Source organism: Hipposideros armiger, unplaced genomic scaffold, assembly GCF_001890085.2.
Source record: "Hipposideros armiger isolate ML-2016 unplaced genomic scaffold, ASM189008v1 scaffold_210, whole genome shotgun sequence".
NCBI classification, from domain to species: Eukaryota; Metazoa; Chordata; class Mammalia; order Chiroptera; family Hipposideridae; genus Hipposideros; species Hipposideros armiger.
In genome coordinates, this window is record NW_017731560.1 from 1,278,208 (window position 1) to 1,297,342 (window position 19,135).

General features: G+C 38.1%; 1 protein-coding gene and 1 pseudogene across 4 annotated transcripts in view; both read right to left on the reverse strand.

The window, feature by feature from the left end:
* Nucleotides 1-19,135, reverse strand: part of ENOX2 (ecto-NOX disulfide-thiol exchanger 2) — a 329,605-nt gene that overhangs the window by 51,188 nt on the left and 259,282 nt on the right. For all 4 annotated transcript variants that reach the window (XM_019653896.1, XM_019653900.1, XM_019653899.1 and 1 more), the window contains 4 exons: nucleotides 15,138-15,371; nucleotides 12,407-12,619; nucleotides 10,552-10,658; nucleotides 632-746 (listed from right to left, as the gene is read on the reverse strand). In XM_019653896.1, the coding sequence (XP_019509441.1) occupies nucleotides 632-746; nucleotides 10,552-10,658; nucleotides 12,407-12,619; nucleotides 15,138-15,371 (669 nt within the window). The remainder of the gene's footprint in view (nucleotides 1-631; nucleotides 747-10,551; nucleotides 10,659-12,406; nucleotides 12,620-15,137; nucleotides 15,372-19,135) is intronic.
* On the reverse strand, nucleotides 5,510-6,017 carry LOC109388857 (myosin light polypeptide 6-like; annotated as a pseudogene).

The following is a 19,135-nucleotide window of genomic DNA, read 5'->3' on the forward strand; positions in this document are numbered from 1 at the left end:
GCAGCCCAGCTCCAGGATGAGCTGTTGTTCAGCATCTTAGCTGTAGAGGGCAGTGTCACTGGCCCTCATATGTGGGATCCGAACCGGGGCCCTCTGGCACCCCAAGCTAGCTCTTAACCAAAGTGCCACTCCACCGGTCCATCAACTCCTATATTTTCCAGAATTTATTTTGCTATATGGATTTATTTTTACATTGGAATTGCAAATCCATCTTCTGTTATGAATTTTGGTGTAAGGTGTAAGTGATGTAGAGATCTGACTAATTTTCTGAAAAGTTTGGCTAGTTACCTATTTATGCATAAGCTCTCTTATGGTTTATATTGTAGAACATATTATTAATAAATCAAATAAACTAAATATAAAACAACGATGCCTAAAATTCTAGTGCTCCTAGGAAAAGAAAGTCCAGTTTTAATTAGGTACTATGATGGAAGGTGGGCGCTAAATGGAGACCAGAGCAAGTCCTATAGCCACAAGTTGATACTCATCCAGTTTGAACTTGTATGGCCTAATTATTTTTAGCAGGTTCCAGTCTGATGGGTTTGTGCCCATAACTTACTGGGTGTTAATGGTTCTAAAATATCATCCTTGCATGTAGATGTTAAATAAAACAAAGCAGACTTATCTTTACCTGATTCGTCAGTTTCTTTGGTTTCTGTTGTTTCTTCTATTTCATCATCAGACATCTCCATTTCTTCTTCTCTCCTGATTCCCATTAATTCATCATTATGTATGTTGCGAATTTCCTAAAGTTAAAAGGAATGCTTTTTAGGTAGGAAAGTCTTGAAAATGTTGAGAAAATGTTAAGGATAAGATAAAGCAGGTTTTTTGATATATAACAAAACTTTAGAATAATTGTAAGGTAAAGGTAAAGGGGCACGTTGAGGCTGAAATTGTCTCAATAGAACAAAACTGACTTTGTACACTCTGTCTTGCATAAGGCTTTCTTTCCATACCCAGAGTTCTGGCAGTCAATAATTATTGTACCCTCTCATATTAGAGAGTACTGTTAGCAATGAAAGACCTCTCTCTCACCTCTTAAATGGATTTCTGAACTTTCCCGTAGGGTTCTGCCGTTTTCACCCTCCCACATAAAATCCTTTGATTTTACTGCCATCCTTTCTCTTCCCTCTCTCCTTACAGTCTTCAGTCTTATTCAACAGAACTCTTAGTCAAACATTTGCAGGTTTAGAAGTTACAGCAAAAATGAGCTGTCAAGAATGAGATTCTACCAGATTACCCCTTCCATAGATAAAAACTATACTTTCTGAACAAAACACCAAACCAAACCACACCCCTAATTATTTGGTGACATTGGAAAGTTAACAAAAGCAGGCATATTCTGAAGAGTTGCTGACACTTGGAAGAAGGTGTGGGTCTCCCAGTTTTTAAGGATCTTTTTAGTCTGAGAGCAGACCAGAGTTAGCACCTCATAGGGTGGCTAATCTTTTTTATTATTATTATTTATTTATTTTTCCATTATAGTTTACCTTTAATATTATTTTATATGTATAGTGCCAGGTGGGTACTAGACTAATTGCAAGATCACTGCATAAATTATATAAATGTCTAACCACCAGGGTGGCTAAAATTTTAATAGAAATCACACAGTCTTTATATCCTAAAGAAATCAAGAAGTGAGTTCAGGGCAACCACAGCCACTGGAAAGTGAGAAGGGGTGTCTCAGAAAGGAGAGCAGCAAAGAAAGAGAGATTGAAATTCTGTGTATAAGATCTTTTCAAATTTCTGCATGACCCCTAAACCATGGAAGCACAGGGCAGATTCCAAACAACATACCTAAGGCTAAACAAACTGAACTGAGATTTCAGCTGCCATCTAAAAGAAAGAATTTTTAGCTTAAATCTAATAGAGTAAATTGACCATTAAAGCAAAAGAAAACAAAGTCAATATTTTTGTAAGAACATAAAAGAATCCAGAGACTTAAAAGTAAAATATTCACAATATGCAGGAAAACCTCCAAATTACTTGATATACAGAGAACCAGGATCAGATGATCCATTTGCAAGAGAAAACACAATCAACAGACCAAACTTGAAATGGACCAGATATGGCATTTAGCAGACAAGGAATTAAAGCAGCTAGTATAATTATCTCAATGATGTAGAGGAAATATAATAAATGAAAAGATCAGAAATCTTAGCAGAGAAATAAAAAGTTTTTAAAATAACCAAATGGAAATTCTAAAACTAAAAAAATACAATATCTGAAGATATCTGAAACAAAAGTAATTGGATGAGTCTAACAGTAGAATGGAGATGACAGAATAAAGAGAGAACTTAAGGAGAGAAGAACAAATTTATCCAATTTGAAAAACAGAGAGAAACTAACTGGCATCACAGAAAAAGGAGAGATTAAATTATTCAAAATCGTTGAAGAAAAAATAATTGAAGATTTCTCAAATTTGATGAAAGACATTAGTCTACATATTGAAAGAACTTAGTGAACCCCAAACGGGATATATGTGAAAAAAAAAAAGTATGTCTAGGAACACTAGTAAAACTGCTGAAAACTAAACATTAAGAGAAACTCTTTAACTAAACTTATTGTGATAATCATTTCACAATATATGTAAGTAAAGTCATTATACTGCTGCACACCTTAAACTTACACAGTGCTGTATGTTCATTTATATCGCAACAAAACTGAAAAAGAAAAGATAAATCTTCAAAGCAGCCATACAAAGTTAACACATTATATACAGGGGAATGACAATTTGAATACTTTGATTTTTTTCAAAAACAATAAAGTCCAGAAGTCAGAGGAACAATATCTCTAAAGTGTAAGAAGACATAAAAACATCTGTTTATTCAGTGTTCTATATTCAGACAAAAATCTGTCAAGAATGAAGATGAGATAAATATTTCAGACAAATGTAAATGCAAGAATTTGTCACCCATTTGCACTACAAGAAATGCTTAAGAAAGTTCTTCAGGCTGAAGGGAAGTACTACCAGATTTAAACACTGATCTTCAGGAAAGCATGAAAAACACTGGAAATAATCAAGATCACACTGGAAAAGTCACCTTTTCAAAATGAGTAAACATAAGAACTGTGCATTGTGGAGGAACTTGCAATCACTTAGAGGCTACCTGGTGACTGTAAGAGGCTCCTCAGCACTGAGCTGAGAATTCCTTGCCTAGATTAGCCCCAAATGGGCCTTAATACAGGAAATATCCAAAGCTGTCTGGTGAAAATTACCTCCATTTAGGGGGATTATAAATATTTTACATGGATTTCTTAATAATTAATGCCATAGTTCATTACTATCTAAACTAATACCCTCCTTCTTTATTCCTTGTATCAGGAAAATAATGATTTCTATATCAAGTTAAGTTTTCACTAAAGATAATTACAAGTACCTTTTAAAAAAGTGAGTTTTCACCATTATCACTGATGGTTAAGAAGCAACAGAAAAATAGAATAGAAAATAGAAATACTAACATAGCATCTCTCATGTTCTGTAGGGTCATTACTTAAAATAAAGAAAATAATGACTTGCTTGAGAAAAATGAACTTTAAAGGACTATGTCAAGAGAGAGATTTGCTATGTCTTATTCAAACTTGTGCAGAGAAAAAAATAAAGAAATTACTCATCTCTAAGAATTCATTCTACCTCAGGAGTCTGGGTTTCAGTTATCAAAGTGCTGTTCCTGGAAAGGTGATTCTAATGAGGTCTGACACTGGCAAATTTGAATATTGTGCAACTTCCTGATCAGGAAAAGGTATGGCTCTCTCAGTTGCCTAACAAAAATGTAGACTGTCAGAGGGTATAAGCAGAGACCAACTCTCAATTCACAAACATGTTGTCTAACTCTAGGAAAATTATTGTGTTTTTCATTAAGAGTAAATTTCGTTCCTTCTAGGGAAATGTCCCAGGGCAGGAAGGTCTAACTGAGATCGAAGACATGCCGTGTAGCTGCTCAGCATCCACAAAGCATCTTTCTGCTTTCAGTGGGTCAAGAAAGCATAATCTCTTCTCAGAAGTATAAAAAGTTTAATAACTAAATAATACAGCTTCTCTAGAGGTCTTTCGCATCTTTAAAAATACCCCTAGAAATATAACAGACCTATAACAGACCTCAATGCCTCAAATTACTTCAAGAACTAATTATCAGTTCCTTTAGTAGATAATGAAATGAGGGTAAGAAAAACTAAGGGTGGGCCGGCCGAGTGGCTCAGTTGGTTAAGAGCTCGCTCAAGAGTTTGAGCTCTGAGCAACAGCGGTTTGATTCCCAGCCCGAGCTGAGCAGCCACTGAGCTGCCAACAGCTGGCAGGATGGCTCAGCTAAAACAAAACAAAACAAAACAAAACAAAAAACAAAAAACAAGAACTAAGGGGAAGCTTGCTCTAAGTTATTCAGTTAGGCAGGCAAAGTGGCAGAGCTTAGAGCCCTCTAATCACTAGACAATCTTTTTTAGCTATAAAGAAACTAAGGCCTGTCTCATTATCTATCTATCTATCTATCTCTCATTTATCTATCTATCTATCTATCTATCTATCTATCTATCTATCTATCTGTCTGTTTATTGGAGCAAAACTGATGACATATGCAGGGGACCAAGATCTCAAATGCCCCCTCATTACTCTTTATAAATATCCAATTCTAAACCACATGAATGGGATAGAAGACAAAGAGAACATCAGAGGTTAAAGTGTACAATACTACAGTAAACTTATGGAGAACATTTAGTAAATGACAGTACCCGTAAGTAAAGCAAGTGAGATTTTAATTCTCTGAAAACCTTACCATAAAAGCTCTTGATATCTAAGATACTGTACTCTCTGTAAGATAAAAAAAGCTCTACTTTGGGAAGCCAACCCTAACAAATAATTTCAGAGTGAAAGGGTGAAAGGTGGCATTTCCCGAAGGAAGGCACTCCACCTAGCCTGGACATAGGTGCAGGCAGGAGGAGGACTCTGAGCCACTGAAGTGCAGGGAACCAGAGAAATAGCAGTACCTCCCAAATTTGCCCCTTTCCTCATCCTGACATTTGAGTCTAGTCAGAGTGGCAATGGCATGCAAAAATATTTTCCAGAAATTTTCATTTGTAAATCTCTACCTGAAATTGAGTGGGTCACATCACTGATAGACTACATAAAAAAAGTCAAGACAATCTTACTAAAGTTTCTATATCACTTTCTTGCACACAGTAGGCTTGTTATATTTTTCATTTAAACAGTGAACTGTTATTGATTTCTGAAACTGCATTATAATGGCTTTGAGTCTGTTCTAATGGTAACTTTTCTGAAGCTTAGAAAAACACAGACTGCTCCAAAATGGAGGACAAAGCATTTTAAACAGAATAAAACTGAAACCCTAGACAGAGGAAAATGCATGAAAAGAATCACGTGTGTACCAGCTGACTTTTTTTTTTTTTTAGGGCACAGACAGTAAGTTTCTTTGGTGAATGCTGATGGCAAACATCATCCAAGAGACAAGCTAGGGAAAGTGTTGTGACAAGAGAATGTAAGAAGCCTTCTGGGCCACATACAGTCTCACACAGGGGAAGGCACAGGGCGCTGGGCACTCTGGGAATGTCTTTAGCCATTCAGCACCATGCGGACGAGCTCTTCATAGTTGATACAACCATTGCTGTCCTCGTGCCCTGCCACCAGCATCTCTACTTCTTCCTCTGTCATCTTCTCACCCAATGTGACGAGAACATGCTGGATCTCAGTGCCCATGACAGTGCCGTTCCCTTCCTTGTCAAACACCATAAGGCCTTCGACATAGTCCTCCTAGGTGTCCTGGTCTTTGTTCTTGGCCACAGTCTGCAGCATGGGCAGGAAGTGCTCAAAGTCCAACACATTTACATTCATCGCATCACTCGGGGTTCCCCAGGACTTTGAGAACCTTGGCGCTGGTGGGGTTCTGGCCCAGGGCCCTCATCACGTCCCCACACTGGCTGTACAGGATTTTGCTCTCTCCTGTTCAGTCAAACAGCTGGAATGCCTCCTGGAACTCTGCAGTCTGGTCCTTGGTGAAGTCACACATACTGACTGCTCAGCTCTGCCAGACCCTTTTTCCCCAGCTGACATTTTTGATTTATCATAAAGTAAGAAAATCACAAATCACTGCATGTTAATTATCTAACTATTATACAGTTTCATAAAAAATATGTGAACTTAACTTCATCTTTTATATACTCATGTTTTATTATAGGAACATGATTAACAGAAAAGTGAAATTTGTTGTTAGTTGTATAACAAAAGTTTACTTACTCAGACTTAACATTATCAGGATACTTGGTGGTGAGGGGTGAGATGATGAAGGAATGGAAAGGAGCAGAGGATGGGGAGATAGCTTCTACCCCTACGTAGAGATTTGATTCTGTGATATCATTCAATACAATGGACAAAGCACAAACACAGGTTCTTAATCAATGTCTATCAAATGACACATAATGGAAATACAAATTAGGTTGATCCAAATTGTGTTAATATGTGTTTTGATGGCTGAAAGCCAACAGCTAGTATTAGTGAAAATGGGTCCTAAAACAAGGGTATGGAGATAACTTGAACATCTGTTTGCAAACAGTTCTTCAGAATATGGAATGGGAAGCCTGGAAATCTAGAGAGTTATGTTAACAGTCACCGTATTTCATTTTAGTAATCCCCGAGTCCCTTTTCCTCATATTAGTGAGGATGCAAGTGGGTAACTTTCGTGTCTACTGCCATGGCTCCAGTTCCTATATACTCATATTATCCAAGGTATAACTTCTAATCTATGTCAGCTACTCAGGGAGAGACACTTGCAGGTTTTAAACGATTCTATAGAAAAAGAGTCCCCACAACACAGAGAACTGTCAGTAAAGTCACTATAGATACTAACATTTAGTAAGGGGAGGAACTTGAGCCTTCTTTCAATAGCCTTTCTAATTGTATCAGCAGGAGCCTCACACATATAAATCGGAAAGGTAAGCCAGTGAAAAAGACTCATTAGCAAACTAGTCTGCCTGGCATATGCTGCCAAAATGAGAAACTCTTTGCCTTTGGGGACATTTTCTTCTTACTCCATAACCTCTCTCAGCAGAGTAAGAATGTTGGCTGCTGGTAGGAGAATTACAATGAGACAAGGGATACTTGTGACATAAGGAGGTACTTTGTGACATAGGAAGTGTAGGGACACAGCACAGGATTACAATATTGTAAGGCCCCCGCTCTGAAAGGTCAGAGCAGGAGGGCAACTTGGGTGTGTGTCAGCCAAAGGCGGTTGGCAATGGCCCAAGGAGTCTCATGACTTGAACACGTGTCAAGCCGAAGGCGGTTGGCAACGACTCAAGGCATGAAATAGGAAAGGAACAGTACATGAAGGGCCAAAGGCAGATAATAGAGATCAAGCGGGGAGGCTCAGGACGGAACAAGGAAGCTCCCTATGTACTGATTGCTTGCACCCCATAAAGGAGATCACCAAGTGGATTATTCCCAGAGGCAACTGGTAAAAAATGTTCAATGCCAGAAACTTCCAACTTAATGAAACCCTGATTTAGGAGTTGTAGCTCCAATGACTAAGTCAAAAAAAGAAAAAAAAAAGCCAGTCTAGTTGATTTAGTCATGGGGATGCTCTGATTCTCAGTGGGGTGCTATGCAGCAGCCCCAACTTAAGAAGACAGTTTTGTCACTTTCTACAGGATACCTCTTTTACTCCTCAGAGTTGCCTGTTACCAACTGAAAGTATACAGAGGCTGTAAAAAAGCCATGATTTAAAGAAGCACCAATATAAAGTGGAAGAGGTCTTCTAGGTTTAGGAAATGCAATGCCAGAGGATGGTCATGAGTTACGTTCTACTCTCAGTTTTGTTTTACGTATCAAGATTGAGGTATTCTAGGTAGACCTTAATTTAGTCCAACAGGCAGGAAGCATTTTCTGGGATTTTACAAATTCTACCAGCCACATCATGAAACACAGTTCTTGGTAAGTACTGCTAGCCATATACTTTATCTTCATCACTCTGCCAAGGAAGCTCTGCTACAGTATTAGGTGATAAGGTATATAGCTCTCAGTTCTCTCCAGACCCAGAGAAATGTCTAGCTCACTGGCATAGCTATCTTTACTGAGAAGGTAATTAAACTCAAGTATATATCCACCAGATAGGTAAGCTTGATATAACTACAGAGAGCATTGATGCATAATATTCATGGAAAATATTTTATTGCAAAGTCATTTACGGAAGAGTTGTGGCTTTAAGCAAGTCAGTGCTCCAACCAGAGGCTGCCTTCCTCCTACAAAATGGCAATGCAGATGCTCCTCCACTTAACATAGGGTTATGACCTGATAAACCCATTATAAGTTGAAAATATTGTAAGTCAAAAATACATCGAATACACCTGACCTACCAAACATCATAACTTAGCCTAGCCCGTAGAACACAATATCCAAAAAATGTTGGCAACACAGTACACGGTGGAGTATTGGTTGTTTATCCTTGTGATCACATGACTGGCTGGGAGCTGTGGCTGTCTGCTGCTGGCCAGCATCACTAGAGGATATCATACCTCATATTGCCGGACCAAGAAAAGATAAAAATTCAAAATGCCAAGTATAGTTTCTACTGAATGTGTCACTTTTGTACCAAAAAGCTTAGGTTGGGACCGTCTGTATGTACTGGCAAGACTTTTGGTAATGGGCGGGGCAGTTCAGACAGCTTCTTCCACCCCCTTAAAGGGGTCTACATATATGTGTATTGAAGGGAAGGTAGAACGTTAACAGTGCTTTTCTACAATTGTAAGACATTGAGCATTTTTCTCTCGACCTTTATTTTTCTGAACTATTCAAACTACACTAAAGAGTTTGGATATTTTTAATTTAGGGCACTAAACTCAACCCCTCCCCTGGATCAGTTTTGTTACCCTTCTAGCTCCCTGAAAGCCAATGCCATCTCATCCTGCACTGCCTATCATAATGCCTGCGACAGAGAATTGCTCAGTAAATGTTTGAATTGCAATGCTGAATTTTGTTTGTTTGTTGAGGCCTCAGGATTTTAAAATAATTTAGTGCTAGTAAGACAATAGTTCCCTTTTTTATTCCTAATTCCTTTTTAAAAACAATTAAAAACATTACTGGCTTTTCATGATTCCACCCATCCATTGAGCTGATAGCTTCAGGAATGTCTCCCCAGCCACTTCCAGATCCCTTTGCTGAACCAAAACTGATGGCTCACAGACACTTTACGAGTATGAACAGGGCTTAGCTTATTTTCCCCTAAACACTCTTCAGTTTTCAAATTTTGCCACATGAACTATGTCATGTATTCTCATGAACGACAGAAAGAATAAATTATTATCTTCAGTTTATAGGTTAGGAAACTTAAGTCTACAAAGATTAAATGATGTGCTCAAGACCACAAGGCAGTTCATATTAGAGTGAGAAGAATTTCCAGTCCTGAATTGTCTACTTACTAGCTGTGCAATTTTGTGTATATCACAACTGTCTCAGTTTCCTCACATGTAAAGCATGGATACTATACCTAGTTATTAGCCCTTATGGACATTTTTAACTCCAATGTACAGGTGAAGAAATAGAGACTGAGAAAGGCTGACTGACTTGCTCAAAGTCACATAGCTATAATGTGTCAGAGCTGAGATGTGGATTCATGTCTGATTCTAAGTCCAGTGTTCTTTCCAACTACACCAAAACTTTTGGGATGTAGGTTAGATCACCAATGTGAAAGTGCTTTATAAAATGTAAATGCCTGACAAACGCTATTTAAATGTTAAGGAATATGACAACCTGCATTGAAAGATATAATAGGATTGCTACCAGACTGGCAAAGAGAACTCAAAAACAAAGTTGAAAAAGTGGCTGCACACATAGATCAAAAGTGTCAGGGCTGGGTATTGAAGCTGCCCATAGGAACAGATGAACTTGAGGTACATGTAACACCATTCCAAAGGCATATCAGTGAAAACATACCTCCCATCTTGGTTTTTAACTTTGAATTCAGAATAGCAACCTAACCACATCAGACATATTCTATTGTTATGCTAAAAATGTTACTTGAGCACAAGCAGAGAGGTATGTGTCAACCTTAATCTGATACCAGCGTCCTCTGCTACCTTTAAAGCTGCCACCTATAAAGATGGCTGAGCAGGTTTGATTAAAAAAAAAAAGCTCAGAAATTTCAATGCTCCAGTGTAACACCAGGCAGCTTCCAGTCTCAACGTCAAGATGCTCTAAAAAATGTAAGTCAGCCCTAATAATACTAACACTACACACAGGTCAGTAATTATTTTTGTACCCAAGACTAGCTAGCTTAGAGAAGTAAACTTATAATTATCATACCTACATTGTCACTACTAAGGTTTCCATCCAGTAGCATGCATTCAGGACGTGTGCACATTTATTACCCTTTTGGCAGCAGGTGGTCTAGACACAGTGACAGGCTATAGAACATATCTTAGTGTTTCATTAGGGCCTTGTTGTGACCATGGGAGCTTGGTACTATTTAATTCTGGCTCAACTCCAAATCAATAACTTGTTAAAGAAACTAACCGTCCCCCCAGGGGCTATCAGAGTAAAAAGTTACCAACCTCAGCTTGTTTGCACCAAACACTGATATTTTTTCGCTGGGCTTTTGTGAAGTGGTCCCACGCCTTTTGTTTGGAGGCGGAATGGTACACAGCTACTATCTGCTCAACTGCAGAGTCAGGTCAACAGTTGAATCAGGCCGGAATATCATCCAGGGATGGCAAAAGAGAGGAAAAAAGAAATAAGAGAAGCATCAGGCTTGTTGTATCTTCTTGAATGACACTACTAGACTATGGTTGTACTCGGAAAAGGCTACGTGTTGGGGTACTATGATTTTAAAGGGGACACAAAGGTAGAAATATCAATACACAGAAAGAGAAAAGGGAACTCCAGAAGGTTTGAGGTGGAATGGTGACTTAAGTTTTAATATGGCAGTCTGTATTCATTCAGGCAGGAGAGGCAAGAGTTGTGGTGAATGTGATTCAGTGCTACTGACCCCACACAGCATGGCAGCAAACAGTGAACTATACCAGTTCCTTTTGACCACTGTCTTCTTTCACAAACTAGCCCTCCAAAATGAGCCTGGATGCTTCACTTCAACAGAATCCATCCTTTCACTATTCTGAGGTATATTTAACCAGAAGCATCAGATCAAAACCTAAGATGGATGGAATCCATTTTAGGTGTATCTAGATAGACATGTTGACTGGAGAAACGTAAGTTTTATGAAAGAATACTGTAAGTGCAGTCCTAGATAGTATTTTTCAGGGTCTCTTTACATTTCAAAGGGGAAATGTGTACAAATATTCTGGGGCTTTTTCTTACCCAGTTTAAGAGAAGGGAAATTTAGATATGATATATTTTGGAAAAGAAATGAAGGACAATAGCCTATGGATAGCATAGTGTTCACAGTAAGAAAATCCAGAGGTGCTATTTCTTTGTTTATAGGTCTGCTTGTATCCTGTCAACTAAGGATTTAAGGATTTATATTCCCAGGATGCTTGCTGCTCTTTTTTTTCTATTTATTCTGAAGTCCTAAAAACATGTGCTTTCCTCTCCTGGATTCTATGCCCACGTAATACTTTCAAAATAAAATGGAAAATGAAATAACTCCTCCTTAATCCTAATCACATATGAGTCAACTATGGGAAGTCAAGTATGAGAAGAGTGGGCCATAGCTGTTCAAAAGAAAATGACAAAACTATACCTTATTCTTAAGGTGAATAAAGTTCCTTACTCAAAATATATGAGTGCATAATTTTATAATATGGTGAACTAAAAATATTACTTGAGAATTTTTCTGATCTGCCTCATTTAAGAGACCTTGGGTAGGTTTAGAGTGTACTTCATTTTGAAAATGGTCATTTCAGTGGCTTCCCATCCTGTTCCAGTGTCTATGACATCTAGGAAAGGAAATGTAGAAGAAAGGCAACTAAAAACAAAAGACTAAAGGAGCAAATTTGGCTTTCATTCAATCACCTTGGGAAATATAATTACATTTATCACTAAAATTGAGTACCTGAAAAGCATATTATAACAATGATGCAAATCTTACAAATGGTAAGGCTACCATTCTAACCTTAGCAACAAAATCTACAACTATCCACTGAGGCCAGGGGCTACTTGTAACTTGAGAGCAAGTGAAAGTAGAAGCACAGGATTGTGGCCTAAGAATCAGCATTTCTAAGGAGCTGAAGTAGATACACCAGAGAAAATGAACACAGGCGGTCCCTACATGTATCCTGTGAAATTGGACACAGGGGCACTTGGCAATATAAAGAGAGTGCAAGTCAGTGAAGAAGGGAGCCTTGCCACTTGACACAGAATGGCTATACAGGGCTGGCTCCTGTGTAGAAAAACTGGTGACTCAGTGAAGTGCCTTCTCATCCTTTCAGCAGAACTCTGATTTCCACTCACATTGAAGGAGGATTCCAGAAAGGGCCTCTTTGAACTTCTCCTTTGCTTCTTCCATGTCTTTCTCATGGGCAGCTTTCTCATTCACCAGGCGGCGAACGTGGCTGTTGGCCGACTGGATCATGGAGTAGAAGTTGTTGGCGCTGCGACGGTTCACCTCTCCTCGCTCAATCCAGGTGAGCAAGGTCTGCACAGCTTCTGAGAATTTGGAATCATCTGAGAAAAAAAATCGGTTTTAGAATCATCAGAAGTAACCAAATCTCGATTTATTTCCCCACCGTGCTGACAAGGAGGCCACCATGGCTTTATGGCAGTGGTTGTTGAATGAATTGCTGAGGATGAGAAACCATGCATGCACACACATGTGTACACAGGCAACAGGCAGACAGACTGAAAGAATGAAAGACTCATAAAGTAGTCAAATTTGTTGTAGTCTATGAAGAATTTGAAGAAAATTCTTCCTTCCTTCCTTCAAAAGTTTTTATTACTAATATAGTTTTGACATATTGCAAATTTCTTAACCTCTCTGATTGTATGCGTACATGTGTGTGATGTGTGAATTAGCAGTGAGAGGACTTCAGAATTCTACAATCCTATTTTTTTTTTTAGCTGAGCCATCCTGCTACCTGTTGGCAGCTCAGCGGCTGCTCAGCTTGGGCTGGACTCGAACCGCTGTTGCTCAGAGCTCAAATTCTTGAGCGAGCTCTTAACCAACTGAGCCACTCGGCCGGCCTACAATCCTATTTTTTAATAAGGAAAAGTAAACCTGAGTCTAACTTCAGTTTGACAGTAACTTTTTCCTGGAACCATGGAATTATAGTGTTGGAAGGAGGCTTAAGAAGGAGTTAAATGGATAATTCTTTAGGAATAAAAACTTACATCTTTGACCTTTTACAACATCACTCCTGCATTCAATCCACAGCCCCAGGCCTTCCAATCATTCTTAGTCACAATCTATTTTCATGTAATTCATTCTATTTCTACATTTCTCCATATACTGTTTTGCTTGCTGAGGAGTCTTCCAAGTAGATTTCTGTAGCTAGTTAGGAGTTATTCTCTGATGTTAAAATAGTAGCACAGCTCTTCCAAAGCTTCTGGTCCAGCTTCCTGAGATATCCACTTAATATATTCTCCTGTCAAAGGCTCCTGAGAGGCAGAGTCCATTAGCATCTCATTAAAGGTCCACTCTAGGGTTCCACATCCCTCTCTGGCCAGAAACCCTTATGTCCAGTGGAAATATCTCTCACTGCAATTTGAACTTCTTGACTCTTGCCTTTTTTCAGTGCAGATATATATTGAGAGGTCAGCCTTCCCTTTATAGCAGCTTTTTATTTCACTACTTGCATACAATCTTTATGTGGATGCTCTCTTTATACTCGAGGTCCACCCAACCAGCAAATTCCGTTTTAAAAATATGACATCCCAATAAACTTTAATTTAAAAAAATTCAAATTGACCTGTTTGGTATCATGTGAACAGGCACGTCTTGGACCTAGTATCTTCCCAATGCTTTCAGCCTTTCCAGCTTTCCAAAATGTACCATTACTTCTGTATCTCTATTCTAGACTCTGTGTTTTCTGCTTCTCTCTTATAGAAAGACAAAATCAATCCAAAAGAAAAGATTTCTTAAATGTGTGGATTCCTTAGGCTATACGGTGAAAACACAGTTTGGTGACTGAAACTTATTTTAATAGTAGAATTAGCAGCATCTTGCTGAGCCTAGAACTCAAGAAGCAGGGAAAATTCATAGTGTTACAGATGCTGGGTTTGTGTCATCAATAAGATCAATGGGACACCAGTATTCATCCAATAAAATCAACCATACTTAAAGAATGAAAAAGATGATATTGGGGGGAAGTGGGGCAGCAGATTGGGGGAGGGGGGTTGTCACTTCAAGGGGTAAAAAGCATAGCTATTGCACTGTGTTGTACAGCTGAAACTAATTCTAAAAAACGTGCATTTCATAATAAAAAATTATTTTTAAAAAAACACACACACACACACAAAAAATGAAAAAGACTAAATTTGAGCTACTAACACAGGAGACCAAGCAAGGCAATTAATGTTAAATTAGCACAATGATTTTGAGGGTCAAGCAAGGGGAATAGGAATAAAAACTAAAGGGAAAGCAGTCTCATTTAGCAATGTCTAGCAGTCTCCATAGTCACTGTGTGAAAGAAGTTGGCCATTTTAAGTGATGAAACAAGTCCTGTTTTAGTTGGTGGTAGTTAAGTCTTTGAGTGATATAAGAATGTAGACTGTGACTACTTTCTGGGCCTCTGTTTTCTCATCTGTAAAATGGGGATTTTACTAGAGTTTTCCAGGGTCACATCAACTTCTATCATTCTGATTTATTCTGACTTAGAATTCAAAACTAACTTGTTATCCATGATGAAAGGGGCACGCTTACAGATCTCAAGTCATGGATCGCAGCTAAAATTCTCTGACGTGGAAAAGTGGGAAAAACTTGTTTCTTTCTAGTTACCTGACATGTGGAGAGAAAAATGCCATCCCTTGAGAGAGTGAAGGAGCAGAGACAGAGGTGGGAGGGACAGATTTTATGGCTTTTGAATTACTAGGTACACAACTCTATCTGTAAGGCTCCAACACACAAAGTGCTTAGAATCCATTGGTGGGAAATTCAAAGGATAATGGGCAACAATAGAAATATATTTACTAAATTTCCCCAAAGAAAAGAGTTCTTTTAATCACAAAGCCTCATTGCTTTTTATACCTTTTAGTTTTTCAGCAACAATGCTGCATTCATGATCTGAATAGTGGACCACTGGAGGTGGGGATGGTGGGCGCAATCTTTCTTCTTCCATCCTTCTACGGTGGCGCTCCTCCCGTGCTAGCATACGCTGTTTGCATTCCCACTCATACAGGTCATCTCGAGCCTGTGCAAAATCAACGTGTAGCCGGCCTGTGTCCTTCTTGTCAGTGCTAGAGCCCAGGCGAATACGGTAACCTAAATGCACAAGAAGGAGGGAGAGAAATAAAAAAGGAGCCCAGTGAGTGAGCAACTGTAAGTACTTTTCCAGGTTCAGTGCTTCAGATGTAGTTGCAACAGTTCCAAGTGACCACATAACTCCAAGTTCTCTCCCCACTACTAGCACGGTGAACTATCAAAACACTTGGAGTATACTCTCATCTCTGATAACAGTTTACTATTCTATGTGTTGGCTCAGTCCTGTTTGTAAGAGCTCCATTCCCCCATGTGCCATCTTACCTCTGGCAGAAGGCGGCTCCATGGGTAATAGTATCAAGAATGAGCCTTATGATACAAAACACCACAAATATCAAAAGAAAAAAATCAACAAATGGGACTACAACAACTCAAAAGCTTCTGCACAGCAAAAGAAATGATTAAAAAAAGATAACTTACAGAATAGGAGAAAAATTTTGCAAACCATGCATCTGATAAAGAGTTAACATCCAAAATATATAAAGAACTCAATCAACTCAGTAACAACAACAACAACAACAACAACAACAACCACAAAACAACCCAATTAAAAAAATGGGCAGAACTAAATAGACATTTCTCCAAAGAGGACATCAAAATGGCCAACAGACACATGAAAAGATGCTCATCTTCACTAGCTATTAGGGAAATACAAATAAAAACCACAATGAGATGTCACCTTACACCTGTTAGAATGGCTATCATCAAGAAGACAAGTGACGACAGGTGCTGGTGAGGATGTGGCGAAAAGGGAATCCTCATACACTGTTGGTGGGAATGTAAATTTGTCCAATCACTATGGAAAACAACATGGAGGTTCCTAAAAAAATTAAAAATAGATCTACCACACTATCCAGCAGCTCCACTTCTGGGTATACACCCAAAAGAAATGAAAAGGGAATTATGATGAGATATATGCAGTTTCATATTTATCAAAGCATTATTCACAATAGTCAAGATATGGAAACAATCTAAATGCCCAAATGGATAAAAAAAGATGTGGTAAGGGCCGGCTGAGTGGCTCAGTTGGTTAAGAGCTCGCTCAAGAGTTTGAGCTCTGAGCAACAGCGGTTCGAGTCAGCCCGAGCTGAGCAGCCGTGAGCTGCCAACAGGTGGCGGGATGGCTCAGCTAAAAAAAAAAAAAAAAAAAAAGATGTGGTAATTATACACAATTGAAGATTATTCATCCACGAGAAGGGAAGATATACTCCCACTTGCAACAACATGACGGACCTTGAGCACATCTCACTAAGTGAGATACATCAGAGAAAGACAAGTACTGTAATATCATCACTTATATGTGGAACCTGAAAAAGTTAAATCCGTAAAAAAGAGAGTAAAATGTTTGTTATCAGGGTGTGGGAGTGGGGTGATAAGAGTGCTGGTGTTTAAGGGTACAAACTTGTAACAAGTAGTAAATAAGTCATAGAGATCTAATGCACAGTATAATGAATATAGAAAATAAATTGAACTATAACTATGTAATGTGATAAATATTGCTACACTATCAGTTATATTACAATATATAAATGTATCAAAATAACACAGTGTATACCTTAAACCATCCAATATCCAATATGACAGTGTTACATGTCAAATTTATTCAATTAAACAAGCAATAGGTCTTATATAGGCTTGGAAGAATGGAAAAGGTGTGGCCTCAAACTGTGGTGTCTTTGAATAAGTTCCTGAGTATGAGTCAAACCTCCACACATAATTTTAATAAAATTTAAATGTATCAGCTTGGCATTTCAATCCCTCCAACTGCTTCCTAGATGTATTTGGTAACTCTGAACTACGTTTTCCCAGGGGAAAATATAGATATTATGGAAAATGGTATGTGATCCAGGTGACATATATTTTGGGATCCTTAAAAATAGTGGTAGTGTGCTTGTAATATAGTGGTATAGGACTAGGATTCAGAAAACCAGGATTCAAGTTCATGCTTCCATTTTTTGTGTGTGTGTGTGCCAGCTGTACTATGCAAGTTAAGTCACTTAACAAAAAAATGGGAACAATTTTACTAAATTTTTAAGTTTCAGAAGCTGAGCTAGCTGTTTTCCCACATGTTTATCTCATTTAATTCTTAGCACAAGCCTGCACAGTAAGTTCTGCCTTAAAAAACTAAAAAATAATGGAACATATATATGTGTGTGTGTGTGTGTATATATATATATATATATATATATATATATATATATATATATATGGTTTTTAAGACACTGGGTAATAAAAACAGCAATCACTGAGAGACAAAAACCAAATGAGGTGATCCCTATGATTTCTCCAGCTTATTACCTGGACAGTTTCCAGACCTCAGAACAGGGAGGGAACCCAGGTAAATCATGGTGATTTCCCTGAGTTGAGGAGATTGAACTCAAATCCAGGCAGACCATTGCAGACCGAGTTTGTATGGCAGAGTACTGGAAAGAAAAAAGCTACACAGAGAAAGAACTTCAAAGATCTGAAGAGAGTCCTCCATGATTATTTAGCTGTGTACTGATATGTGTGTGTGTGTGTGTGTGTGTGTGTGTAAACTACCAGAGCATTGGAGATAACATTCCCTGGAGTTCACACAGGCCTTGGAATAGTTCCTTTTCCCACTAGCCAGAGGAGAAAAAAAAAACAATTCGCAGAGTATAGGGTAGAGTAATCAGAAAGGTTTTGCCTTAATTAGTGGAGAAAACTTAGCCTATACTAAACCTGTTCTGATTCTGCTAAACAAAGCATAAAAATAAGACCTGAAAAGATAAAAAAAAATGTCCAAGTAACTGAACTGCCTCCCAGAATAAATCTCAAGAATAGTTATAAAAATGAAAAAAAAATCTGGCAATTAGGTAAATTACCAATTTTTACCAATTAGGTAAAAATTAGCAACTAGGTAAAAATCCACAATGTCTGGTATCCAATAAAAAATTATCCATTATGCAAAGAAGCACAAAAATCATAATAAAGATAAAAAAAACAGTTCAATCAAAACAGACCCAGAAGTGATACAGATGATATAATAATAGACAGGGACATAAAAGCAACTATTACAATTGGAATTCATATACTTATGAAGCTAGAGAAAAGATTGAACATATTAAGTAAAAACACAAAAGACATAAAAAAGGAACAAAATCAAACTGCTAGAGACTTAAACTACAATTAGTCAGTTGAAAAAGAAATCACTGGATAGGAACAGTGGCAAATTAGATATTGCAGAAGAAAAGATGAATGAACTTGAAGACATAAAAACAGAAACTATTCAAAATGAAATATATAGAGAAAAAAGTCTGAAAAAAATGAACAGAGTACCAGTAAGCAGTGGGACAACATCAAGGTGCCTAATATATGCCTAATTGGAGCCCTGATTGAAGAGAGGGGAGGGAATAGAAAAAATATTTCAAGAACTGAGGGCTGAAAAATTTTCCAAATTTGATGAAAACTCAAACATCTAAGCATTTTAATGAACTCTAAGCACAAGGAACATGAAGCAAATTACACCAAAGCACATCATAATCAAATTGCTCAACACCAACAATAAAAAGAATATCTTAAAAGCTGCCAAAGACAAATCCCAGACATAATGGCAGAGTTGGTAAATGCTGTGCTTGCTTCCTCCTATGACTACATTAAAATTACAACTGAATTATAGAACAATCAATCTGGAGAACCATTTGAAGACTACCTGAACAGAACTCCTATAACTAAGCATAGAAAGAAGAGGCCATGTGGAGGCCAGTAGGAGGGGTGAGGTTGCAAAATGGGCTAGCCCCACACCC